At 43.8% G+C, this 25,370-nt stretch overlaps 1 protein-coding gene across 7 annotated transcripts in view; it reads right to left on the bottom strand.

Annotated features, from left to right (window-relative positions):
- MEGF11 (multiple EGF like domains 11) overlaps positions 1-25,370 on the bottom strand; it is a 322,743-nt gene that overhangs the window by 101,702 nt on the left and 195,671 nt on the right. For all 7 annotated transcript variants that reach the window (XM_033920814.1, XM_033920813.1, XM_033920817.1 and 4 more), the window contains 3 exons: positions 11,623-11,869; positions 4,953-5,073; positions 3,814-3,950 (listed from right to left, as the gene is read on the bottom strand). In XM_033920814.1, the coding sequence (XP_033776705.1) occupies positions 3,814-3,950; positions 4,953-5,073; positions 11,623-11,869 (505 nt within the window). The remainder of the gene's footprint in view (positions 1-3,813; positions 3,951-4,952; positions 5,074-11,622; positions 11,870-25,370) is intronic.

A 25,370-nucleotide genomic window follows, 5' to 3' on the forward strand; every position in this document is an offset into this window, starting at 1 on the left:
GATGGACCATTGGCTCTTCTTAGGTTCCTATAGATTACATGGGGGAAGCCATTATTTGCCCTGGAATCAGTAGCTACAATGTTGCTACTCTGAGATTCTACTTGGAACCTTCTCCTATTGTTTGAGATTCTGTTTGGAATCTGCTAATCTTTGAGATTCTGGAATGTTGCTACCATTTGGGTTTCTGCCAGGTTCTGTGACCTGGATTGGCCACTGTGGAAACAGGATTCTAGGTTTGATGGACCACTGGTCTGAGCCAGGTTGACTCTTCTTAGGTTCTGATTTACGTGCCTTCGGTTACACCAGCTACAAACCCTGCGTAAGTTACAATATTCTACAAGTTCTATGTTTAAATGGGATACGGCCCAGGCTTCACCAATCTATCCCCCCCCTCAATTGCATTTAACCCTATGCTACTTAGTGCACTGTTACAGAATAGTGCTTAGGTGTCCTGCTGGTGCTTTCACAAGTAAGTGCACACTTTCAAACATAAGTGCTACTAATCTATAGATTTATGTCTGCAAGGAAAGCAGAGTGGTGACTATGCCTAGATGCAGTTGGCATTAGGGAAGAGGTGTTGGACTGGTTCCGAGGCTTCCTTATGTCCCGTACCTATCAAGTACGTTTCAATTACGACCTCTCCAATACCTGGAGCAATCCATCTGGCGTACCGCAAGGATCACCACTATCCCCATTACTTTTCAATGTCTACATGTCTTCACTAGGTGTGCAATTGACCCAGATGGGGATAAAATGATTCAGTTACGCAGATGACTTTACGATCATCATTCCATTTACTAACTCTCTCTCGGAAATTACTCCCAAGGCATCAGAAGCACTAAATTTGATGGAGCAATGGATGACTGAATTCAAACTGAAACTTAATTCAGAAAAAACAAATTTTTTTGTAGCTTCGCCACACACGCTTGACACCAAAACACTGCTATGGATCAATAACCTTAGTTATCCTATTCAGTCTACTATGAAGGTATTGGGTGTAACACTAGAGCCAGTGCTTAACCATGAAGGACCAGGTAGACTCCTTAATCAGAAAGGGTTTTTTCACTCTCTGGAAACTTCGATCCATTAGAGCATATTTTGATATGTCCGCATTTAGAATCCTGGTATAATCCCTCGTACTGAGTCAACTTGATTACTGTAACATCGCCTATTTAGCAATATCCCAAAAGAATATGCGACGATTACAATTAATGCAAAATGCAGCGGTCAGACTGATTTTCAGGCTGAAGAAGTTTGATCATGTGACACCTTACTACCGACAGCTGAATTGGTACCGATGGAGGCACGCGTAAAGTTTAAGTTCGCCTGTTTCTGCTTTAAAGTACTATATGGTCTAGCCCCTAAATGCATAACTGACCTTTTCTCCTTCTCAGCCAACAGACATAAGAGAAGCTCACATTTGAACTTCGTTTCCCCTCCTGTAAACTCAAAAGACACCATGAACACCTTCTCTCACACCAGGCAGTATTCTGGGGTAACGATCTGGAACAATTGCTTACACCTACTACTTATGGGGAATTCAGGAAACGCCTAAAAACATATCTGTTCCTGAAATATCTAGGCAGCTGACCCTCAATAACTGATCCCTTGAGCTGTTAATCTCTAGCTTCCACCCTGTTAAGTTCAATCTATTTGCACCTTCTTTTAATCTTTGTAAACCGCATAGAACTCCACAGTCCTGCGGTATATAAACTGCTGTTATTATTATTATTATCCCCCAGATTGTATAAATGGTGTGCAAATTTACACATGCAAAACGATGTGCTCTCCTATGATGCAGGCATAATTAAATTGGCTAATGAGCTATTTAATGCTAACAATTATTGGGATTGGTGAAATTTTGGATTTGCATGTGCACTTTGCTAAATGCTGTTCCATAAAGATCCACTCACTAATCGTACAGCGCTCCACTCAAAAGGGGGCGTGGCCACGGGCAGGTCATGGGTGCTGATGAAAGAGGCGCGCAGCGTTTCTGAACACCAGGAATCCGTGCCTAACTTATCTGCCGGGATTTAAATCAGGCGCAGAGATTAGCTCTAAGCGCTATGCTATAAACAGAGCGTGATTCAGAGCGCTGGGCGGAGTTTTTTTCAGCGCCATTTATTGAACACAGACCTTCACGTACGTAGAACAGTGATTCAATTCTTCTGTCATCGCTGCCACTGTAAATTGATCTCAAGATTTTTAGATGGGGGAGGGGGGACCAGTTTGTTTTATGTCTACAGTTGGCTGGAAATTATTTGATTAACAAAGACAAGGTTCCTTCTGCTCAGAGCCAGATCCAGCTCGACTGGTTAGTGGGAAAGCACCGCAGTGAGCAAGATGGATTTTTAGTCAATAATTGTTTAGACTGTTCTATATTTATAGAAGATTCAATGTTACATCTGGAGAAACGCATCTGGAAATGAAATATTGATGACCTGGTCCATTTACATAATTAGCCCTTTTTCTGCTAACAATTTAACCAACTTATTTATTTAGAGATCAAACAGCTCCAGCTAATGAATTTTGTACAAAGTACCCTAATAATGACTCCTTGGGAACATAAGGATGATCACAGCAGGAATTAGGTTTCTATTTAAATATCTTTCTTCGGCAACATATCAATCTGATGTGTCCAATAACACATTAACCGGCAGATTCATTGCTTAATTAAGTTACAAAATGAGCTGCTAAGCTCTGGTTGCGTTTCGAGTCCAGTTCCACTTCTTCCTGTGAATCTGGGTGAACTTTTCACATATTCAATCATCATTTTAGAGTGTGTCACCACCAATATGAACAGAAGTAATGCCACAAAATAGGAAGCGCAAGACAGGCTGTTCAGTTTTCCGCTGCATTGGCTCCAGGATCAGTTCACTAAATTGCAACGGTGTTTCTGGTCTCCTCCATCCTGACCTCATGACACACTAAGCAAAGATGTGAATAAGACTTCAATAACCCTATTTGAAAACAGAAGTTGGCAGCAGCCCCCCCTCCCCCTCCCCCAGAAAACCACAAAAAGCAGAACCAACCAGGAGCTAGTGGGCTTTCAGGGTCAGATTCTTAAAACTTTGTGGTAAAAAAACAATGGGCCATTATTGTAGCGATTTCAAAAAGGTGAGTCATTCTAAAAAAAACAAAAAAACAACCAACCAAGCATGTAAATGAGATTGGCGGAGAGTATCGAAGGTTTGCTAAATTTACATGAGATGAGTCGCTGGGGATAGTGATTGGCATATGTGCAGAACATAAAAATAGCCTTCCAATGGTCCATCAAGCCCAGTAGCCCGTCCTCATAGTGGCCAATCCAGGTTCCCAGTACCTGGCCAAAGTCCAAAGAGTAGCAACATTCCAGAATCCCAAAGAGTAACAAAAGATTCTAGAACCCCAAAGAATATCTCAAAGAATAGCAAGATTCTGGAACCCCAAAGAGTAGCAACATTCCATGTTACCGATCCAGATCAAGCAGTGGCTTCCCCCCATGTCTTTCTCAATAACAGACTGTGGACTTTTCTTCCAGGAAACTGTCCAAACCTTTCTTAAAACCAGCTACTGGGCTTGATGGACCATTGGTCTGACCCAATAAGGCTGTTCTTATGTTCACCATGAGGAAGATTGTGGGGGATGCATGTTGCGGCAATGCTGGGCGCCTTCTTTCCTCGCTATGATTATGCACTGGAAAAGGATCCACTTTGCTGCTACTTCCATTGTATTTTAATTAAATAAATACATGGACCAATCACAATCTTGCTCAGTTTTAAATGTCACTGTCTTTCGTTTTACCAAGAAGCATGCAGACAGCACTGGCCTTACCTGTCTCCTGTGTACCCAGCGGGACACTGGCAGCTTCCAGTCACATGATCACACTGCCCTCCATTGTGGCACGGACACTCCTGGCTACAGTTTATTCCAAACTTGTTAGGTAAGCACAGCTGAGCGCACACAGAGCCCTAAGAAAGAGCAGGACTGGTTTTACATTCTCAAAGAGAAAACAGCATTTACACATCATGATACGATTGAAAACCACATTCACAAAAGCTGCAACCATCGTACCACTGCCTAACTTATCTGGCTCATAGGAAGAGAAGAAGAAAATGAAGAAAACGTGGAGATGGCCAAGGGGGAAAGGGAGTCACTGGAGACACCAGCAGGGCCTACAAGAGGGGTCCTTATGAGAATAAGCTCAATGTGTTTACACAAACCTTGATCCAGCAAAGGCTCTGCTGCACCTTTCAGAGCAATACTGAAGAGAAAGATTTCTCCAGTTCATGTGTCTACAGCCACTGTAAAAGTAAACGCAACAGAGGACACCCATGCAGGGTCATCTTTAAAGCGCTTTCTTACTCAACTTATCTGACTGTCATACTGGGTCCAACCAAAAGCCCATCAAGCTCGTATCCTATTTCCAACTATGGCCAATCCAGGTCACAAGTACCTGGCAGCAGGCTGTGAAGTCGGAGACAATTTTGGGTACCAGAAACTGAGGAGTCGGAGTCGAAGGATTTATCTAGCGACTCCACAGCCCTGCCAGTTTCAGCTGGTGGAATTGAGTGCACGATGCTAGTCTATAAAGAGTGCTCATCCTTTTATAGAATAGGGTCGGTGCCGAATTTTATCATTGCCTAATTTTCAATTTTCCTCAATTGCACAGACACATTGGAAATTTGCCTGAAGTTTTTTTGACATCTTATCTGCCTAGCGTTTCACCATTTCTCTGATCTTCTGCTGTAACCCCACAGCGACATGTTATATTCCTACAGCAGATAAAATCCCTTCTCCCTTGGAAGTGTGGGAACGCTGTACAAAACGCTTCATAATCTGAAGCAAACAAAACACATCTCTCCCCGAAATTAACAATAATTTGCACCGTTCCCAATGGAATATTTCGAATGATACTTTTGGAACCATTTGGAATGTGGATGTTATTGTACAAGTGAAATAAACAATTATACCATCCATCCCGCAGGGCAGGAACACTCGCCGGTCACATGATGACAGGTGCCCCCATTCTGACACGGGCAACGCAGCTCACACTGTGCACCGTGACTCCCCGATGGACAGCGCTCTTCACAGCTGGAGGACAAGAGAAGGAAAGTGGAGAAGATAACGAGCCTGTCTCAGGCCAAGGGTACATCAATACTTTTCCATACTATTGACATGCTTCATTTCCAAGACCGGATGCTTCACACTGGACTTCTCTAGCAACTTTCCACAACTACCCTTTGCAAAAATCACTCCAGGCAACAAATCCTAGGGGTTTCATATACCATTCGACCGCTACAGCGAACCCATACCAATCCCAATTGCCTAAGGCAATGTTCTAACATAAAAGCAGAATATTAATGAGGCAGATTTAACTGGCTTCTTCTGTAGCTCCTTAATTGGTGCTTTCGGGCTGTCTTTATAAATCACAGTGAATGTAATCAGTTTATTTCTCCTAGATTCCTGATCAGTAACACCCCCCGACTCATATACAAAACCTCTGCCAGCTTCTCTGGTTCTTCTCCAGCACAGATTACCTGCCCAGATATTTCCAGCACAAGCTGAATGCTTCCCTATGGCTTCTAATCAGCAACCACATTGCTCTCCTATCAACTTCTATAAATCCTGATAGCTCCTTAATCCAAACTTCTGCAGCAGTATTTAAGTTCCTATATTATTTCAAGATTTTTTTTTCCCCATTGTAACTACGGCAAATTGTAACCTGTAACCCGTTCTTTGGGGAAAACAGAATAGAAAATGAAATATATGAATCATAAATACCTTATTTCAAGATCTGACAACTAAGTCTCAAACATCCCCTCCTGAGACCATCTTGTAGCTTTGCAGCTCTCATCCTTCCCCCCTCCCCAAACCCTCTGTTTCTCAGCCCAACAGTATCTTTTTCAGACGCTTTCGCCAAGCATCCCATTAACTCCAGGTGTTCAGTTATCTTCATGTTATATTTTGAGTTCCCGCTACTTCTTCACTGCGTGTCTCCTCCAGCTTTAACAAACTTCCTGTCAGTTCAGAACTCAGGGCCAGATTCTCTAAGACTCCGACAAATGTAAAAAATGCCACAGTGGGAACGATTTTTCTTTTACTGGCGATTCTCAGCATAATAGCATGCAAATTAAATGCATGCTATTTGTGCAGAGAATTGCCTGTAAAGGGGGGGTGGGGTGGGGGGAGTAACCGTCCCTGGCGCTTGCTCAGAAGAGTCATCACTAGCTCCTCCCTCCTGTCAAGGCTGCTCTTCCTGCCCCAATCGACTGAACCACAGGTCTCTCCCAGCTCAGCTGATTGATCAGCAGGGGGAGCAGCAGAAGAAAAAGTCCCCACACCCGCCAACACCCTCCTCACCTGCCACTGCCCCCCCCACCCCCCCGCGGACACCCTGTACAAGATCAGCAGGAGGGAGGTCCACTCCATCCTGCCTTGGATGCCGCTGCATGGACCCTCCCTAAACATCCCCCGTGCCTTGGCAGGAGGAATGCTCACTCCCTCCTGCTCCTAGAGCCTCTATCCCCCCCCCCGTCTCTTTAACTTGAATGATGGCAGAAGGGATGCTCATTCCCTCCTGCCAGCAGGCCCGCCTCTTCAAAATGACAGGCCTTCCCCTTCCTGGTTCATCCTTGGCTACATTAGGATGGGCCTAAGGCCCTGATTGACTCAGGTGCTTAAGGCCCCTCTCAAGGGGAGGGGCCTTAGGCACCAGAGCCAATCAGGCTTCCTAGTGCATCCTAGGATGTATCGGGAAGGGGAGAGCCCATCATTTTGAAGAGGCGGGGCTGTCAGCAGGAGGGAGTGGGCATCCTTCCTGCTGTTTTTCAATTTAAAGGTACAGGGGGATGGGGAGTTGTCAAGGGGGCAGGGACCCCAGTGGCAGGAGGGAGTGGGCATCCTTCCTGCCAATGATTTTTAAAGTATTCGGGACAGGGAGCATCAAACAGACCTGGGGGGGGAGGGATCAATGGGAGGGAGGGAGGAATTGGGGATATTTTTTCTATTTCTGGGCAGAAAGGGATATTTTGTAGTAAGATCTGAGCTGTCAAGCCTTACTTTCCTGTCAGTGCCTGAGCCAATCAGTGCTCAGGCACTGACAGGAAAGAAAGGCCACGATAGCTTGGAGACCCTGCTGGAAAATTCTGCCTGTAAAAAGTGGGCATAAAGTTTAGAGAATCACCCGGAGTGATCGTTTTAATATTAATGACCTCATTGTACGACATTTGCATAGTACAATCAGAGACTCCTAGGAAGCGTGGAAAAGATCACGGTGAGCCGTTCTGAGAATCGGCAGCTAAAATACTTGGACTAGTTTAACGTCCCCTGTCAAATGCACAGTGAGTTTTGAGAATCTGGCCATCAGGGACTACTTTTCCCAGCAGGCCATGAGTTCACTTCCTTTCCTAGACCTTGCAGTGTTCTGTCAGATGCAGCACAGCCTGTGTCTCTCATGTTCTCCCTGTGCGAATGTTCCTTTCGCATTTATACTCTAGTCTATAGGGCTCATTTTCAAAAAAGAAAAATGTCCAAAGAGTAGCATAAAATCTTCCAAATTGCTATTTTTGAAACCTATTTTGCAGACGGATTTCTATGCTGTTTGTCTGCAATGCATCTAAATCTTACTGGGGCATGTTAGGGACATGGTTTGGGCCTAGGATCCGGATATGTTTTTCTGCAATAGTGGAATACTGTAGATCAGTGTTTCTCAACTCAGTCCTGGAGTTCCCCCTTGCCAGTCAGGTTTTCAGGATATCCACATTGAATTTGCACACACTGCCTCCATTATATGCAAATGTATTTCACGCATATTCATTGGGGATATCTTGAAAACCTGAATGGCAAGGGAGGACTCCGGGACCGAGTTGAGAAACACTGCTGTAAAGGGCACATCCAGGGCGCAATTTGGACGTTTGAGGCTAGACCTGTTTTCACAACAAATAAGGCCCAAATTCTCTATACGGTGCCAATATTGGCGGCCTCCGATTGTGTGTCAGTCATGTGATGGTATAGAAACGATGGAGGAAAAAGCCTCAGGCATGAAGAGCGCAGAACCAACGGCTTAAGAAACCTCCAGAACTCTGTGGGAAAATGAGGGTCACGCAACCGAGTGAGCACACTAACAAGCCCCTTCATGGCATAAAACCACTTCTTCAGGGCAAAGGGAAACAGGTGCTGCAACGAACGTTGAACCAGAGTTCAATAAAGCCGAATAGTCACTGCTGTGTCGATTCTCCCTCCCTTCACTTTCACGTTCCATGCTGGTGCCGTTGTGCTATATCCACCCATGCCGTGACATCACCAATGAGGCTGCGTGGGGTGGGGTGAGGGGGGCAAACTCCATAGCAGCAGTAGGAAGGGGTTTGTAAGTGTGCTCACTTGGTTGCTTGGGGGGCCCTGTGTTTTGACATATTCTCAATAGCAAGATAACATTTCTTTCCTATTTTCCTGCTGTTCTCAAACGACTGGAGTTCCATCTTTTCAATGGCCTTGTACTTGCTCAGGCTTTTTAGCTACGTCTTTGATTTTAAACATAAACCAATTAGAAGCCCTTGTACTTAGGGCGGTAGGTCAAATTTTAAGAAAACTTGAAAACTTGGTTAAGGACGAGATGTGTCCCTGGGACTTTTTATGCACGTTTCACGCCAGTGGCCACTGCTCTGCTGGGATGTCTGTGTGGTCCCCTCCTACATCCCAATGGCTGGTTTTGCGTGCTTCTCTTTTGGATATGTTTTTTAAAAAATGGTTCAAAAAGGGCTGTATCCGTAGAAGTTTCGTCAGCCGTAAGCCCGAGGTCATAATGCCGTTGTACAGATCCATTGTGAGATCCCATCTGGAATACTGTGTACAATTCTGGAGGCCGCATTATCAAAAAGATGTGCGGAGAGTTGAGTTGGTTCAGCGAATGGCCACCAGGATGGTCTCAGGACTCAAGGATCTCCCGTATGAGGAACGACTGGGTAAGTTGCAGCTGTACTCACTCGAGGAACGCAGAGAGAGGGGAGACATGATCGAGACGTTCAAATATGTCACAGGCCGTATCGAGGTGGAAGAGGATCTGTTTTTCCTTAAAGGACCCACGGCAACAAGAGGGCATCCGTTGAAAATCAGGGGTGGGAAATTTCATGGCGACACCAGAAAATATTTCTTCACTGAAAGGGTGGTTGACCGCTGGAATAATCTTCCACAACAGGTAATTGAGGCCAGCAGCATGCCGGATTTCAAGAAAAGATGGGATTGGCATGTGGGATCTCTTCATGGAGGTAGTTAGGGGGTGGGCCATTAGTGTGGGCAGACTAGATGGGCCGTGGCCCTTTTCTGCCGTCATTTTCTACGTTTCTATGTTTCTAAGGTGGACACTTTCAGGACAAACATAGCTAAGAAATGGCCTTTTTTGAAACAAAATGATGGAAATTTGTTGCGTTGAAAATGGTTTAAGTTCGCTACTGAATTTTTGTGCGTGTTCCGCAAAATATCTAAACTTGGATTTAGAAATCATATTGAAAGCGCTGAGGGTTTTGTGGCTACTTATCTGCATACTATACGTGTGAACTTACCCGCAAAAGTGCCAGTATTCTGTACATTTATGCATGCAAATGGTATGTAAATGAGGTGATCATTTATAGAATCTCTCTTTTAATGCAATGAGGCTCAGTCCTACTCAGCATTTGCTACCATTTTTTCTGTATATTCAAAAGCTCAAGTGCTTAGAACCTGCTAATGGGATCAGACTTTTGATATTTTAAGCTTGGCAAAATGGTTAAAACATTGAAACAGGAGTCAAGACACTTCCTGGAAGGCTGTTCTCTTCCCTTTCTTCCAATGCACTCTCCAAGAGCGGGCATTTCAATGTGCAATTTGATTTAAAAAAAAAAAAGCTATTATTCCATTCCCTAATAGTCTGAAGGCTAAAATGTGCCGTCCCTGAGAACATGGAAAACCAAATGCAAAGCAGACTAAAGCCAGCAACTACAATTCATTGCTAATGGCTAGACTTCAGTCTTCCACCTTAGAATGTTAATGCAAAAAATGCAAATCACCCTTAGCTCCAGGTAGCGGCATCCAAAGCTATTTATATGCACACTCTCACTTAATCTTGCAGTGAAACCAGTCCAAAAAAAACTTTGTTACCTAAAGTAATTATTTTAATTGTGAAAACGGTACTTAGATGAGAGGATGATGATACGAGCAATTTTTTTCTGGCTTAGGTTTATTTTGAGTGAAATAGGTGTGAATAGCTAAGAATAAAAACATTAATTACAGCATGAACTCAGAGAAGCGTGGCATATAAACATCTTGTTAATTAAGGCAATCAAAGTCAATACAAGTTGGAAGTATTTAACGAGGAACCTTTAGTTAGGTGAACTTTTTCTAAATTCCCATTTAATTCCTCTGTATGAAGGGATGCTGAAAAGTTCTCAGCCCAACCAAGACGAGAATGACGTGGATACGGTTCAATCAATGACCTGAAATGTCAAAACAGAGAGTTTTCTTCCTGCAAATTGGTACTTAAGAAAATAAGACAACAGTCTTTTCAACTACAGTGGCAAAGTAACGCTCAGAATTTAGGAAGTTGGTTGCTTGGGCTGAGAACTTTTCAGCACCCCCTCGAGGCCAGCAGAGCAAAGATCCTTGGCATTAGGAACACAATCTGTGTCATGGGAAAGAAAATACTCCTGGAGGAATTTACCCAACACTCGTAGAATTTTCACAGGCGTAAGAACTTCAGCACTGGGGTCTCCTTTTTCAACAGGACACCTAAGCGAAACACGAAGACAGCGCACACGTGCCTTTTTACAAAATTAGCATCCAGAGCAATGCCCTGAATATGTATGTCTACTCTATGCATGTATTTTGCATATTACATTGCAACGCCTAAATATGGTCTGCCTGTTTTTATCAGTTCTCCTCTCACCGAGTGCTTCTTTGCATACTATCACCTCACAATTTCGTAAACGGTCTTTCCCATGTTTCAAAGCTTCAAAGTTACATGGGTAAATTGCAACCTACACATGCAAATTGTCTGTTTGAAAACTGCACTCTCTCAATATAATCAAGAGTCAATGTAGTGAAACTTTAGCCACATTTAGGAGAGGTGCTCTTGGTGGTGTCTTTTGGCCAAGAATCCCCTATCCCCTGATATTCAAAGCAATTAAAGCAGAGGTTCCTGACTGCCTAACCCTTGACATTAAGCAGCACTAAACCAGGCAATGCCACTGAATACTGCCTCTGCCTGGTTCCGGAGGAAGTGGGCAGGTCGGGGCAGTACAGGGAGGAGGAGCTGTCCTAAACCCACACGCTTAGCTATTTTTCCTTAGAAGAGACCCCCCCTCCCAGCTTTGGAAATATCCTCCTTCCTTCCCTCCACCTCCTTGTAGGCCCCACCCCAACCTTCAACACCCCCCAGCACTGTCTTGATAGCTCTCCCCCAGGTCGATGGGGGCAGGAGCAAAGCTTTCTCGCTGCTGCCCTTTGTGGCCGCTGCCTGATATTTTCCACCTCTGTTGCCACCCACCTTTAGACTCCTGGTAAAACTAGAAGCACTCAGCCAGGGTACACTTTTAAAGAGGCCAGTAGATACGGATGATGATAGTTTAAAGAAAATTAGTCCAGTACCAGGAAAATATTGAAGAGACTTACAAAACCCCGGTGTATCCTGGGGCACAGTGACACTCTCCCGTTGTTGGGTCACAGGTAGCTCCGTTTTGGCACTGGCATCTCTGTTGACATCCCTTCCCGTATGTTCCAGGGTTACACAACTCCTCACAGCGCCACCCCTTATATCCATCCGCACAAACACAAGCTCCGGTTATAGGGTTGCAGAGGGCTCCGTTCTGACACTGGCAGCGATTGCTACAATGCGGACCCCAGTGCTCTCTGTCACAACCTGCAAATAATAACAGCAACCTTTCATTACTGCTACTGCCTCCAGCACAATACAAGGTCAAAAACCTGTAGGTCCCATGGCTTTTTCACTCTCGGTAGCATCTTTTTCTTACATTTTCCTTGTAAGTGCTTCATTTCATAACAAGGAATCAATTATGTGTTTCTAGATGCTTCTCAGCCTTTCTTCTTCAAAGGTCTATGTAGCAAAGAGTGCATTTTAAGATTCTTGCAATTATTCATCAGATACTGTAACATGTCTCTCCAAGGGTACTAAAAGACATGTTTGAAATTTACATAACATAACATTATTTATTTATTTTTCTCTACCGCCTCAATCAAAAGAATTCTAGGCGGTTTACACAAAAGAGAAAAACTGGACAATCAGAGAAATACAACATATTAATGGTAAAAATACAGCATATTAACTAAAAAGACAATAAAAATATTTCTGTTAATACAGTAAAATTATTATGTTAAGAATAAAACCTCGAATTAAGAGCTAAATTTATCAAACAGTACTGTCTTAATTTCTTTTCGGAAGGCGCCGTAAGACATTATGGCTCCGCTAATGTAGTTACCCAACCAGGACTGTTGTTTCCTTGCTTGAAATGTGAGCATCCTGTCTAAGAAAGGCCTAAATTTACAGCCTAAAATCTTCGGGTATGCAAATAAGTTACAGTTGCTGGTTACCCTCACGGGGTTATATAGCACGAAATGAGGTCAGAGAAATTTAAGATCTGAAAATGCAATGAAATTGAGCCTAGAGGGCTGGATGTCTATTGTGCAGGTCAGGATTGGAGCATCAATGATGTCTGTGGCTGGTGTGAAACTTTGGAACGCCCTGCCTGGCATTCTGCGATTTGGTGCGGGAAAGATCAATTTTAAGAAAATGTTAAAAACGCAGCTTTTTTTTCAATGCTTTCCTAGGCCTTTTACGAAGCCGCGTTAGCAGTTTTAGCGCACGCTAAACCCATGCTACGCGGCTAGAACTGGCATTAGCGTCTAGCGCGGCCGGCAGTTTAGCGCGTGCTATTACATGCGTTAAACCGCTAACACGACTTCATAAAAGGAGCCCTTAGTGTTAAGAATATTCCTGCCTCAAATGCTCTTCTGCATCTAATTTGTAGAAATGATGATTTGATGATGACTGTATTGATTTTATGATTTGATAACATTTGTTTTTGATATTGCATTATTTTTCCCTGGGGGATGGGAAATTTACCTTTGTCTTTTGTTTGTATTATATGTTTGCCGACTATAGAGTGACCAGGAGAATATGTATGTACCCAATGTGTAAACCGCATAGTTTTATATAGTATATAAATTGTTAAATAAATCGTAGCTCAACCTGTCACTAGGATTTTCTCAGTTACTAATTCTTTTTCCTCTGGTGAAGGTTTCCTTAGGTAGATATTAAAGCTCTTACATTTACTCAACTATGTTTTTGATCCCAGACACAATAGCAAGCTCCCCATGGTCGAGCCACATTATTATGACCACCATCTACCTCTGATGTCAAGGCGCACAGCCAATGAACGAATGCACATGTCGCATGCAGACTTTGTAGCTATATAAGAAGGGATGTCAGCAAGTTGTCAATATAGCAACCATGGCTCTCATGGGGAAAAGGGCGTGATTGATCAGATATTGACAAAGGCATGATCATTGGCTACTGGACCAAGGGTGGCAGCATTTCAGAAACGGCGGAGTTTGTGAACTGATCATGAGCTGCTGTAGTTAAAGTGTACCATAAGTGGATGAATGGAATCTTTTCGATGACCTGACGGGGTAATTGTAGGGCAGCACGAGCCATTGATGCAAGAGGTGAATGTCGGCTGCGCAGGTTGGTGCTAGCCGACTGGCACATTACCATGGAGCAACTCACTGTCCAAATGAACCAGGGGGTTTCCAGATGTGTCCCCAAAATAACTGTGCAGTGAATCCTATTGCAAATAAGGCTCCAGAGCAGACGGCTCTGATTGCACCCATGTTCATGAGGGTTCATGGCAAAAATTGGTTGCAATTTGCACAGGACTATCGACATTGGACTTGCACTGACTGGCAGAGGGTTGCCTTCTCCAATGAGTCACATTTTGAGCTTCATCAAATGAATGGACGTTGGTGTGTCAGGCATGAAACCATTGAGAAGAAATACCCAGCAACTACTGTTGGTCATACACAAGTTGGTGGCGTCAGCATTATGGTCAGGGAATGCTTTCTTGGTATGGTCCGGGTCCCTTGATATCTCTGGCAGGCACTCTCAACTGATATGGGTAGCTCCTTATCCTTGCCGATCAAGTTGACAGTCTTTCCTATGGCCAATGGGATCTTTCAACAGGACAATGTGACATGTTATACCACCAGAATTGTTTGCGAGTGGCAAGCAGAGCATGACCAAGACTTGCAGCTGCTTCTCTGGTTTCTGAATTCCCTAGACCTTAACCCAATTGAGCAGATTTGGAACCACCTCGATCGACATGTTCGGTGACTGGATTCACTACCATGCACCCATCAGCAACTGTCGGATGCACTGCAGTCTGCAAGGCTCCAGATACCTCTAACAACCATCCAGCATCTTATTGAGTCACTCCCGCAGCGTCTGGCTGCCAGAGATGGTTATTCTGGATATTAGCAGGTGGTCATAATAGTGTGGCTCGACCGTATATATTGATTGCATTTCTTTCTAGTAAAGTGTTCTACTGTATTGAAGTTCTAGATTTAACATGTTTTGTTCCTATTGTTTTTGAACATTTTTATAAAAATAAAATTAGAAAACAACAGATCCTATCCTCAAGAGCACAGAATCAAAGATCTTCTCACTTAGTTTAGTTTACCCAATTTTGATTGCACCGCGCCAGAGACAGAGCTGGGATTAGAGCTGAGGCACAGGGAGGTAAAGGCTCTTGCCTGGGCTTACCAAGAGCAAATGCCCCCAACTCGACTGGATTCATGCGCTCAAAATCATACGCTGTGTAACAAAGACTTGCTTTGTTTAATATCAGTTCATTTATTTACCATTCCTTCTGGTTCTCAGCTGATTCCAGCTTCAGTAAAGGACATAATAAAATTCAGTTTAAAGATAAAACAAAATATTATAATCCAACCAAATCAAATACAAATACTACAGTTCAAATGAGTGGTTTCATCTGCTAATGTATCTGCCCAATGGGTCTGTCTCCATGCGAGTTGCGGCTGCCCATGAGATCAGCAATTGTAAAAGCTTGGCTTAGGGCAGGGGTGTCCAACCTGCGGCCCCGGTCGAGGGCGATGCAGTGTTTTCCTCCGCTGCCCCTGGGTGTTTACCGTCTTGCCGGCTCCCTCCTCTGTCTTGCTGCAGTGTTTGCGCGGCCCCTGAAACATTTTTATTGGCCAATGCGGCCCAGGGAAGCCAAAAGGTTGGACATCCCTGGCTTAGGATTTCTGCCAACCTTGCAGAGGGGATCTCGAATGACCTCTTGAAGTCAACTCCACCTGCCCCTGAGGCAGAAAAGCTTTCACTCTAGAAAGGAGTATAAGGCTGAGTGGAGGATGCCAATGAGACTGGGATGAGCAGAGAAGGAATCTACCATTAAAAAGGGGGAGAAGCATCTTCCACGTGGAGGGGGCTGGACCCTCAGCAGTGGTGTGGTGAGGGTGCGTGGAATCCGGGGAGGTAGCACTCCCCTATCCTCTTCTCTGCCCCCCCCCCACTCCTTCCCGACACCCCCTTTACCGTGTGCGCTGCCCTTTCCCTTCCCCCATATCCCTTTAATTTCCCCAGAGTGAGCAGCATCATGAACTTTCTCCCTCTGATGTCACTTCCTAGGACCGGGGCCCGGAAGTGACATCAAAGAGAGCTGCCTCCAACGCGGGCAGCAAGCTCAGGATACTGCTTGCGCTGGGAAAATGAAAGAGATACAAGGGGAGGGAAGGGGTGCACATGCGCAACAGGGGGGGTGTCAGAAAGGAGAGGGGGGAGGTGTGGAGAGGAAGATGGGTACCACCCCCCCACTCCTACACAACTGGTCATTGTGTAAATAAAACATGAAACACTTATAAGGATATAGGGAAAAAGTAGATCTGGAAAGCTGTGTAAACTAATGCAAATAGAACAGGAAATAAAGCTCCAGAATTAGAGGCTGAAAAGGCTGAAGTGGAACCACTGGCATGCAGGGGATTCAGTGGATGAGCTGAATCAGGGGTGAATAACCTCGGCCCTCAGGAAGAACAGGGTCCAAAGAAATGGAGGTGGAGTGGGATTACATAGGTCAAATATTAGAGCAAGAGAACTGCGGGGGTTATGAGATAAGGAAGAAGCCCTGTTGGTTAACCTGGAAAGAGGCATCATTCTAGGCACTGCACCGAACCCACCTTTTGCATTTCCAACCCTAGCCCTTATAGGAGCATAAAAAGGTCTCTATTTGCAAAATTTCCTTTCTATAATTACCTCTTCAAAAGCATAACAAAAGCTGAATTCATTGCAATTGACTTGAAGGAATAAGCTAAGAAAAGGAGCCCTCACACACTGTATTTCCTTCTGATACACACAGGAACGATCCTGGGGGGAATGGTGAAGGTTGTTCACAGACTACCAGGAGCAAAGTCATTAAGAAGTTTTTGCTGACATACTCAGACCTGATGAAATTACAAATTAGCAGCCTTTAAAAAAATAAATAATACACAGGGATTATTCCAGCAGTTCCCCCCGAGGTGGCAGAGTCTTCTTCCTCAGATAAACAGCATATCGTGACTCTGGAGAACATTTTAAAGACAGCAGCCCAGAATCAGTTCTGATGGATGTAACTTAACAAAAAATCTATAGGAAACGTGCACAGTTTACAAATCTTTGCCCATCAGGTTCAAAAGGAGAACACAAGAACTATGCATATACGCGCCAGTTCTTTCAAAACAACATTTAGTAAAATTACATGAGCTGAAATTCCAAATTATAGAGTGCTGGTACTTTAGCTAATTAACTCAAAAGATACAGGGAACAATTTCAAAGGTAGATATTACTTATGACTTTATCTTGAAAACCTAAGTGGGAACATATTTGCCTACCTTTGTTCCAGCCCCTTAATCCTTCTGCTAGCCCAAAGAGACAGATGACTTTGGGTTCACAATAGGGGGAAGGATTGGTATCACATGGAGTTTCGCCGGGAAACTTAAGTTAATCTAAAGGGATTGAGACAATATAAAAACTGACACGTAAGCCAGTTCAATTGCTGGACTGAGTCTTTCCCACCCTGGTTAGCTGGTGTTGAGGATACTGCGGAAGTAGCATTCACAGTGAAGATCCAAAGGGCCGAAGAAAGGACCCTTTGGCATGGTCCGCCAGTGGGAGAGGCCCACCTGCTCGGTCGCCCTTTAAAGGGCTGAAGAGGAGGGCAGGAGAGCTCCGAGGCTGGAGGGGGCGGGGCTTCCCACCGAAGATCCAGTGCAGTGAGGGGGGATGATGTGGCCCCCCTTCCCTCTCACTGTACTGGGGCTGGATCCAGCAGGAGAATTTGCCTAGGCATTAATTCTGCCTTGGAGGTCATCCCAATTAGTACCAGCAATACATTTAAATTTGGCATATTTGGCTTTGTAACACAGTTTTATACAAATCTGATTTCAGTTCAATGTGGTCATTACAGTACAAGCTTCCCTACCAAACCCATCTGAGAGATATGAAAAAAGACACCAATTTGGTAAAAACAGAGTAAGCACGGAATTGCCATCAGCTCCTTCCAAAGGGTTCCAAGCCCTCCCCCCCCCCCCCCCCCCCGTTACTCCAGAATACTCTTAAGTTACTTTGTCGTGGCAATGCTGGTAGGATCTATTTGGTACATAACAGAAAGTAAGTCAAACATATATGATTAGGAACTGAGAACATCTTTTTTATATTCTAAGCAAAGGTAGAACTTTTTACAGGCTTTGGGCCTAATGCCTCAAAAGAGCTGCCAAAGTCCTAATGAGCCCATCCCTCACGCTGACTGAAGCCGGAGGCTTGAAGGGATTTCTTGGTCAGATGAATACATCTGGAATTCAGAAGGCACCACAGCTCTGCTCATATACAGTGTTCCTTGTGAAGGCCTGGACAGGAAAGGAGAACAAAGCCGGCATATACCTCTCAGCACAAAGCTGAGTTTGTCGTATGAATAAGTTACAGAAATAAATCCTAATAAGCAAATCTATTTTGCAAATAATACGCCAAAGGTTCCCAGACCTGTTCTGGAGGATCCCTGCCTGTTGAGCTTTTGTTTGGACAGATTTCCTAACCCCCCACCCTGAGCAAACACTTTCAGAACATCCATGAGATAGACTGCACTGCTTCCAATGTACGCAAAAATTAGAAATGTGCTCTGAAAGCTGTGGAAAAAGCCAAAGTGAAAAGGGAGGGCTGCAGAATCTAAGATGTTCATCTTTGAGGAATCCTGATTTATTCCTTTACAGTGGAAAAACACTCGAGAGCAGTGTGTTGAAGTCATAGATAGATGAAATTTAGGAAAAAAATGAAGCAAGCCTCATCTGTGATGGCCTTATCTGGACAGGAGTAACAGCGTTTGAGCAGAGTCCCATGACCGTGGAGCCTGTGAGTAGGGCTGGGGGGTTACACCAAACCTTAACCTTCCATTCCAACTCCTCTATTTTTCCAATGTCCAACCTTGATTTCGACTCTTAATATATATAGAGTAAAAGTAAAGGAAATTTAAGCTGGTTTTACTAATCCACGGTAGAGCTTCTAACTGTGGGCCGGTGAGGAAAATGCTCCGTTGCTCGTAGGAAGTGAATGACTGTTGAAGTACGATTACCATATTTGAAACCTCACAAACCTGGACACATAGCCCTGCCCTGTTCCACCCCCATCCCGCCTTGTTCTGCCTCCAGCCACGCCCAGGTCTGCCTCAAGTCCCGCCTCATTCCACCCCCTCAAAGCCTCGTCTTCTTCCCTGATGAGCTCTGGCCACGGCTAGAGGGCCTCGAGCATGCATCCATGTATGCATCCACGCATGCTCAGAGGCCCTCCAGATGCATCTGGAGCTCAGAGGACAAACTGCCAGGTTTTGGAAAGTCCATCCGGGAACCCAGACAGTCCTCTAAAATGAGGACATGTCTGGATTTTCCCGGACGTCTGGTAACCCTATGTTGGAGAATTTACCTCACTGGCCAGCTAACGACCGACTAAGAAAGAAAACAATAAGAAAGCACAGCGACCGAGCGAAAAGACCCAGACGTGGTGTCAGAAGGCCAAAAAATACGAGCACAATTTCCACAGGGCTTCTGGCTCCGCGGAAAAAACTGAACTGAGGACCACGAGGTGGGGATGCGCCCTCTAGTGGGCAAGAAGGCATGCACATGCGTGGTGCAGTGTAGCAAACTTGAAACTTCAATCAAGTTTGCTTGAAAAGCTGTCCGCGCTGGGGCTCCGTAGATGACGTCACCCACATGTGAGAATATGCTGCCTGCTTGTCCTGGGATAAGCAGCTCTACCATGGTTAATAAAAGAAGCCCTTAATTAATTACAAAAACATAGAATATTTCTTTATGTACAAAATTAGGACTAATAGACCACAAGATGTATTTATTTGAAGTTTGAAATAAGAACCTGAATTGGGCATGGTGGAATAATTTGTTGAGCCTCTTACAGTCTATAGCAGAAGAAGATGGAGCCCAGCGAGATTAGTGAGAAGTGATCCTATTTAATAATCAAAAGGGCCAAGGTGCCCGAACATTGTTATAGCTAGAGTTTTAAACTTCACACATACAGCTGCTATAATTCAAGCAAACACTTAGGAAACAAAATCATTCTTATCTTTTAGGACTACTCAGCCAAGCTGGTAGCATGGTGAAAGAAATTTTTACCCAGTTGCAAAAAAAATTGTTTGAGCATAAACTACCCAGCAAGATGACACAAAACATCTTGGCTGAGTTGAAGGAAAAGACGCCTCCTGGTGGAGAGACTAGAGACTGGCCCCCAAACTCCATAAGGCCCAGTGGTGAGCCTGCCTTAAAGTGAACAGGAAGACCAAAAACATACTGGCTGGGGAGAGTTTTGCAGTGTAATGCTCAGATGAAATGTTGAGTGTTGGCCCAAGTTAATAAGACAAGACATTTTATATGGGCATGAACAGATGCGAAAAATAACCCTAAATTCTCATATATGAATATGAGGAAGCAAGAAAATGTCTCTTTTTGTTATTGTTGTTTGTACGAGTATTTTTGATTGATTGTATGTTAGTGCCTTTTGGCTCTTACCTATGACTTGACTTTTTGACATTGTGAACCACATAGACACACTGTTGATCTTGCAGTACATCTCAAAGTTGTTGTTGATGAGGAAAGATAAAGATTAGGTTAAAAAAAAAAACACACTGCAGTTGTTAGAGAACAGCACAGGTTGCAATATGAAGGGAAAAGCCAGCACCCCCTCATTAGTCAAAGACTTGGTCATCAGCTCAAAACAGTGACCCAAAGCAGCTCAGAGCAATAACTTTGCAAAAGACTTCAGTAGAGTCTATCAAGATAACTCTCAAATGCTATATCAACTGGGATCTTGTAAGAGAGGAGGTGATGAAGGATTTTATGCTGGCCTTATCCCTTCCCAAGGAGACAGTGGATCAGCCAGTGCAATATTGTCTCTACCTCCGCAGGGGAAGTTATCCACAATGTTGGACAGGCCCGGGTTCTAAGATACCAGGCCCCTGACAGCAGAACCCTAAAATGACATCCCTGGGGAAAATGTATGTGAAGATTGTCCAAAGGGCATTATTTGCAAACCCAAAACAAAAATATCATTTTTACCTAAAGAAGAGAAAGTCCCAAAGCTGCCTGGTTCATATAGACCAGTGGTCTCAAAGTTGCGGCCCGGGAGCCACATAACTATTTTGAGGCCCTTGGCATGTTTATCATAATCACAAAAGTAAAATAAAACAGTTTTTTGATCCTATGTCTCTTTAGCTATAAATTACAATATTATTATTAAGACTTAGCCAAAATGAAAGATTTATAAACTATAAAGTGTTTTACCTCATGCAAAATTGTCATTTCTTTAATAAGACATTAACTATTTTTTCTGAGGCCCTCCAAGGACCTAAAAATCCAAAATGTGGCCCTGCAAAGGGTTTGAGTTTGAGACCACTGATATAGACTGATCTCCCTACTTAATTTTGATATGACACTATTAGCAAAAGTCTTGATTGACAGTCTTATCTTAGTTCAAAAAAGCCAGATTGGTTTTATTTGACCGTGGTACCCTAACTAATATTTGGAAATACTGGCATCAATTGCAACAACAAAAAGAAAAAGCAAATATCCCCTCCTCATCAATAGTTTCAATGTGAAAAAGGGCATCTGATCATATAGAATAGAGATCATTTTTTTTTTTTTTTGTGAGAATGGTCAAAGCCAAAGTTGTGTTTGAATGAATTTGAGAAGAAAGGGAAAGGGTTTGGGACTTATAGACCACATTCAAAGCACTTTACATTCAGGTAGTTCAAGCATTTTCCCTATCTGACCCGGTGCACTCACAATCCATCTAATGTACCTGGGGCAGTGTAGGATTAAGTGACTTACTCAGGGTCACTGGAGCAGTGTGGGCTTTGAACCCACAACCTCAGGGTGTTGAGGCCACATACTCCTCCCTTTTCTCTACAAAGGGAACAAGGCAGGGGTGTCCACCATCAGCCACAACTTCTTCTGAGAACTATTCTGAGCTCTGATAAGCGTCAAGGGTATGAAGATAAAGGATAATGAATTTTAAATAGTTCATGCTGAAGATATGATTGTATACCAACCCATAGACTGCAGCTCACTAGATAAGCGGTGAAAGATCACAGTTCAATTCAATGCTGAAAACCGACTTGAGTCCACTTCTACAAGTCTTCACACAGAGCCCTGAAGATAGGGTGACTGTCTTTCCAAAGTTATTTCTGCAACAGTCTCCAAAATCATCTTCCTAACTGATATTCAAAGCCAGTGGCAATTAGCTGTTTTTTTAAACGCTTACCGTGGCCAGATAGAATTGCCCCCAATCCCCAGTGCTGACAAAATTAGAAGGCGATGCCTCTGGGGACAGTCAGTGGAGGAATGTTCCACCTACATTTCACCCTGTGGGTCAAATCAAAAACCACTAATTGCACACATACACAGATGCATACAAGTTTACAAAGCTGAAAATTCAAGCCAGTCACACCAGGCCTGACAGAGACACCAGGGCCCTGACAATGTCAAAGACATAAAACGCTTCATTTTAAAGAATGCTTAATTTGCATCAATCGATTTCCTATTTTTAATTAATAATTCTAATTATGATGCGGCAAATATACCCAAGAGCCACAGCAAGATTAATCAGGGCTCATTGATCGGCACTGGGGAATTATCTCAATGATTCTGACACCATTGATTTGCTGTTCAGGAAAAGGCAGCAGGGCGAACTCTGCAGTTAGCTGCTCCTGCTGTGCTCACTCACAGATAAAACCAGACACGTTCGCTGTGAGAGCACAGGAGAAAATTGGGTGGAGGCTATCAAAAAAGGGAAAAATTCCCTTATTTGGCAGACTGGCCCATCCCAGGGAACTGTGGGGGAGGAGCAAATGGGCATCCCTTCTGCCTCTTGTTAAAGGTACACAGGGAGGTTTAGGGGCTGAAGAGGAGGGGTACAAGTCCACTAGAGCAGTGGTTCCGAACCCCGTCCTGGAGGACCACCAGCCAGTCAGGTTTTCAGGATAGTCCTAATGAATATGCAGGGAAAGGTTTGCATGCCTGTCACCTCCATTATATGATACTAGGAAGTACTTCTTCACCGAAAGGGTGGTCGATCATTGGAACGAGCTGCCCCAGCAGGTGATTGAGGCCAACAGCGTATCAGATTTTAAGAGAAAATGGGATATTCACTTGGGATCTATAGGGGAGTAAAAGTCAGGAAGTAGGTCATTGGTATGGGCAGACTCGATGGGCTGTGGCCCTTTTCTGCCGTCAATTTCTATGTTTCTATCTTTCTCATGCATATTAATTAGGGCTATCTCGAAAACTTGACTGGCTGGTGGTCCTCCAGGACAGGGTTGGGAACCACTGCACTAGAGTACCATGAATCATCCCTAGGAATGGGGGAGGTGGGTTCACTAGATTACATAGTAACACAGTAAATGACGGCAGATAAAGACCTGAATGGTCCATCCAGTCTGCCCATTAATTATACCCATTAAAAATATATGATTAAATTAACTTGACTCTTCTTTGATATTTCTGGGTCGTAGACTGTAAAGTCCACCTGGTATTGTCTTAGGTTCCAAATGCTGAAGTTGCCATCCAAGATCTCTCCAGCCTATCCAACCATCCTGTTTGCAGGATATCTACTGTAAAGTCTGTCCAGTAACATCCTCACCATCCAAGTTAGTGGAGTTCCCACCCTCCCTAGCCCATCCTACACCAAATCACCACATACGGGACACAGACCATGCAAGTCTGTCCAGTACCGGCCTTAGTTCTTTAATTTACATCCTTCGTTTTCTAATTAGAGATCCTCTATGTTTATCCCACGCTTTTTTGAATTCTATCACCGTTTTCCTCTCCACCACTTCCCTCAGGAGGGCTTTCCAGGCATTTACCACACTATTATGGGGAGGAGGGGTTATTTGGAGTCAGCGGTTGGGTTTGGAAGATTAGGGGGTCCTCAGACTACCAGAAATTTTGTGGGGGGGAGGGGGGAGTGACCCAAAAGAAGGCAGTGTTTTTTTAATGTCTTCCTTTCTATCAGTAAAATACTGAGAGTAGCAAGCAACGTCCTGGTTCTTAAAGAGCATAAGGTAAGTACTTTAAGTTCTAAGAGTTCCAAAAGTTTGAATGGAAATAAAAAAAATTTAAAGCACATATGCACTTTTGATACAGCACTTTAAAGCACTAGTACACTTTTTTGCACTAGTGCACTTTCTGTCGGTTCTGAGTTCCTGAAATGAACTGTGAGGTTTAAATAGTTCCAAGTATTAATGAATTATAAAGTTTTTTAAGAATTAAGTATTTAAAATAATCGAGTTTATTATAAAGTAAATAGTAACCTAGTTAGGTACGTTTTAGTATAAATTAATTGAAGATTGAAAAGCAATTGAAGAAAGAAAGATTAAGTCTAATGTTAGAATTAAGATAGGGAGGATGGGTTCAAGCCATTGATGTTAATATGAGTAAGAGACAAGAACTGTCTTTCTCTTTAGAAGAAACCTGAATGGGTGGAAACTCAATAATCTGGGGCTTGTTCCCATTCATATAAAAAGAGGCAGATAGAAAAATTAAAAACTGACAAATCCCCAGGTCCGGATGGAATCCATCCAAGGGTTCTGAAGGAACTAAAAGAGGAAATAGAGGAACTACTGCAGCAAATTTACAATCTATCCCTGAAAACAGGCGTGATCCCGGAGAAGTGGAAGATAGCCAACGTTACGCCCATCTTTAAAAAGGGATCAAGAGGTGACCCAGGAAACTACAAACCGGTGAGTCTGACCTTTGTTCCAGGGAAAATGGCGGAAGCACTGATAAAAGAAAACATTGATGAACATCTTGAAAGAAACGAACTTCTGATAACCAGCCAACATGGTTTCTGCAAGGGGAGATCGTGCCTAACAAACTTATTGCACTTCTTCAAAGAAATTAACAAACGGATGGACAGAGGAGACCCCCATAGACATCACATATCTAGATTTCCAAAAAGCCTTTGACAAGGGTCACAAGAGGTGTCCCGCAGGGCTCGGTGCTCGGGCCGCTGCTATTTAATATATTCATAAATGATCTAGAAACAGGGACGAAGAGTGAGATAATAAAATTTGTGGACGACACCAAACTATTTAGTGGAGCTCGAACTAAAGAGGACTGCAAAGAATTGCAAAGGGACTTGAACAAACTAGGGGAATGGGCAACGAGATGGCAGATGAAGTTCAACGTTGAGAAATGTAAAGTATTACATGTGGGAAGCAGAAACCCAAGGTACAACTATACGATGGGAGGGATGTTATTAAATGAGAGTACCCAAGAAAGGGACTTGGGCGTAATGGTGGACATGACAATGAAGCCGATGGCACAGTGCGCAGCGGCCACTAAGAAGGCAAACAGAATGCTAGGCATAATCAAGAAGGGTATTACAACCAGAACGAAAGACATTATCCTGCCATTGTATCGGGCGATGGTGCGTCCGCATCTGGAGTACTGCGTCCAATATTGGTCGCCGTACCTTAAGAAGGATATGGCGTTACTCGAGAGGGTTCAGAGGAGAGCGACACGTCTGATAAAAGGGATGGAAAACCTTTCATACGCTGAGAGATTGGAGAAACAGGGACTCTTTTTCCCTGAAGAAGAGGAGACTTAGAGGGGATATGATAGTGACTTATAAGATCATGAAGGGCATAGAGAGAGTAGAGAAGGACAGATTCTTCAAACTTTCGAAAAATAAAAGAACAAGAAGACACTTGGAAAAGTTGAAAGGGGACAGATTCAAACCAAATGCTAGGAAGTTTTTCTTTACCCAACGTGTGGTGGACACCTGGAATGCGCTTCCA

Source organism: Geotrypetes seraphini, chromosome 14 (assembly GCF_902459505.1).
Source record: "Geotrypetes seraphini chromosome 14, aGeoSer1.1, whole genome shotgun sequence".
Taxonomy (NCBI): Eukaryota; Metazoa; Chordata; class Amphibia; order Gymnophiona; family Dermophiidae; genus Geotrypetes; species Geotrypetes seraphini.